At 49.4% G+C, this 1,516-nt stretch overlaps 1 protein-coding gene across 1 annotated transcript; it reads left to right on the top strand.

Annotated features, from left to right (window-relative positions):
• Positions 1–477: 477 nt before the first annotated feature.
• Positions 478–1,335, top strand: Pmar_PMAR026944 (Transmembrane protein, putative; the record flags this gene model as incomplete). The annotated part of the gene is made up of 1 exon (XM_002779744.1): positions 478–1,335. The coding sequence occupies one exon, from the start codon at positions 478–480 to the stop codon at positions 1,333–1,335; it is 858 nt and encodes a 285-aa protein (XP_002779790.1).
• Positions 1,336–1,516: the final 181 nt, after the last annotated feature.

Raw genomic sequence — 1,516 nt, forward strand, 5'->3', positions numbered from 1 at the left:
GTTCGAGCCCGATTGTTCTCGGCAGAAAAGTTGCCATGTTCAGCAGAAACGAGGAAGCGAACAGCGACCTTCCGGTAAAGAAAATTTCCGTCAGTGCTGGCGTGCTCGAAGCATAGAAACATATTATACTGAAGTTATGAGACGTCGATAGATGGGTTCAGAAAAGAGGCTCTCTTTGAATACCATGTATCATCAAGTATCCCAAATGAGCCAGATTGTTGAGCATAGTGATGAACCAATGTCAGACCAAGTTCTGCATCATTCTAAATGACAACGGTGATCGATTCATCTCGCTCTCCGACGATCTCATCGACCTCGTCTTCTTCAGAGGAGTCAGCTGCACCCGATGATGTAAAGGAGGCTGCGCCGACCCATAGACTTCTGGGAATCTCCCTAGGGGTAGCCTCGGCATTCGTCTTTTCTCTAACACAACTCTGTGTGCATCATGCGAGCGTGCATCTATCCAGCGCGGAGATAATGTTCGCACGTTGCCTTGTTCAAAGTCTCGTCTCTGGGCTTCTGGCTCTCTCTATTGGCATCAACCCGCTGGGCATCACTGGAGTTCGATTCATGTGTTTGCTCCGTGGTGCTTTGGGCTCTCTCGGCAATTTCCTTTTGTTGTATGCCGTGAGTCGCATTCCGATGGCTGACGCCAATACTATCTTTTTCACAAATCCCATCTTCACAGTCATCTACGCCACATGCCTTCTTCATGAGCCGACAGCCAGGGTTGAGGTGGCTTCCCTCATAATGGGGTTCACTGGTGTTATTCTGGTCATGCGTCCTACAACCATGTTCAACAGCTTGCATGAATCTCCATCTCCAATTACCGAGTCGCCACTCGCTCTCGCCGCCTGTATTCTTGGCGCAGCAGTGAGTGGCCTTGTACCAATTATAGTCCGCCGAATCGGCGAGTCAGTAAATCATCTTTGTCTGGTCTTCTACTTCGGGATCACTGGTACTCTCCTGGCCACTACAATGCTCCTAACGGGGGTACAGCCTCTGGCCACTCCCGCATCTACTGAATCGTTCAAAGCATTCTCTCTACTTGTCGCTATATGCGTGCTCGGCCTCGGGACGCAGTTTACTTTCAACAAGGCAATGCAGATTGAGAAGCCGCAAGTTTGCGCTGTACTCCGGTCTCTCAACGTTGCATTCACATTCATGTGGCAACAGGTGGGCACCGCGGACCCCACTTCCTCCTTGAGCATCATGGGCGCCTGTTTGATCGTCAGTTCAACGGTCGCTGTTCTGTTGTCAAAAATACTCAGAGCCGGAGCTGGCGGAAAGCCTCAAGTCGAGAGCAGCTCTGTGCAAGTATACGGCCGAGAATGATAATTACAACCATTGCCTTGTGACTTATTATCATCTATCCGAGTAATGTGGTGTGAATAGCAGTGGTTGTGTACCAGTACTTAATCAAACTCACAGGTCGATGAGAAACATAACATCAATGCGAGCCACATGTGACTCATGACACATTCAGATTTCCACATACAAGGTGCTGCAATCGCCT

This window comes from Perkinsus marinus (genome assembly GCF_000006405.1).
Source record: "Perkinsus marinus ATCC 50983 genomic scaffold scf_1104296945514, whole genome shotgun sequence".
In the NCBI taxonomy this organism is placed as follows: Eukaryota; Perkinsozoa; order Perkinsida; family Perkinsidae; genus Perkinsus; species Perkinsus marinus.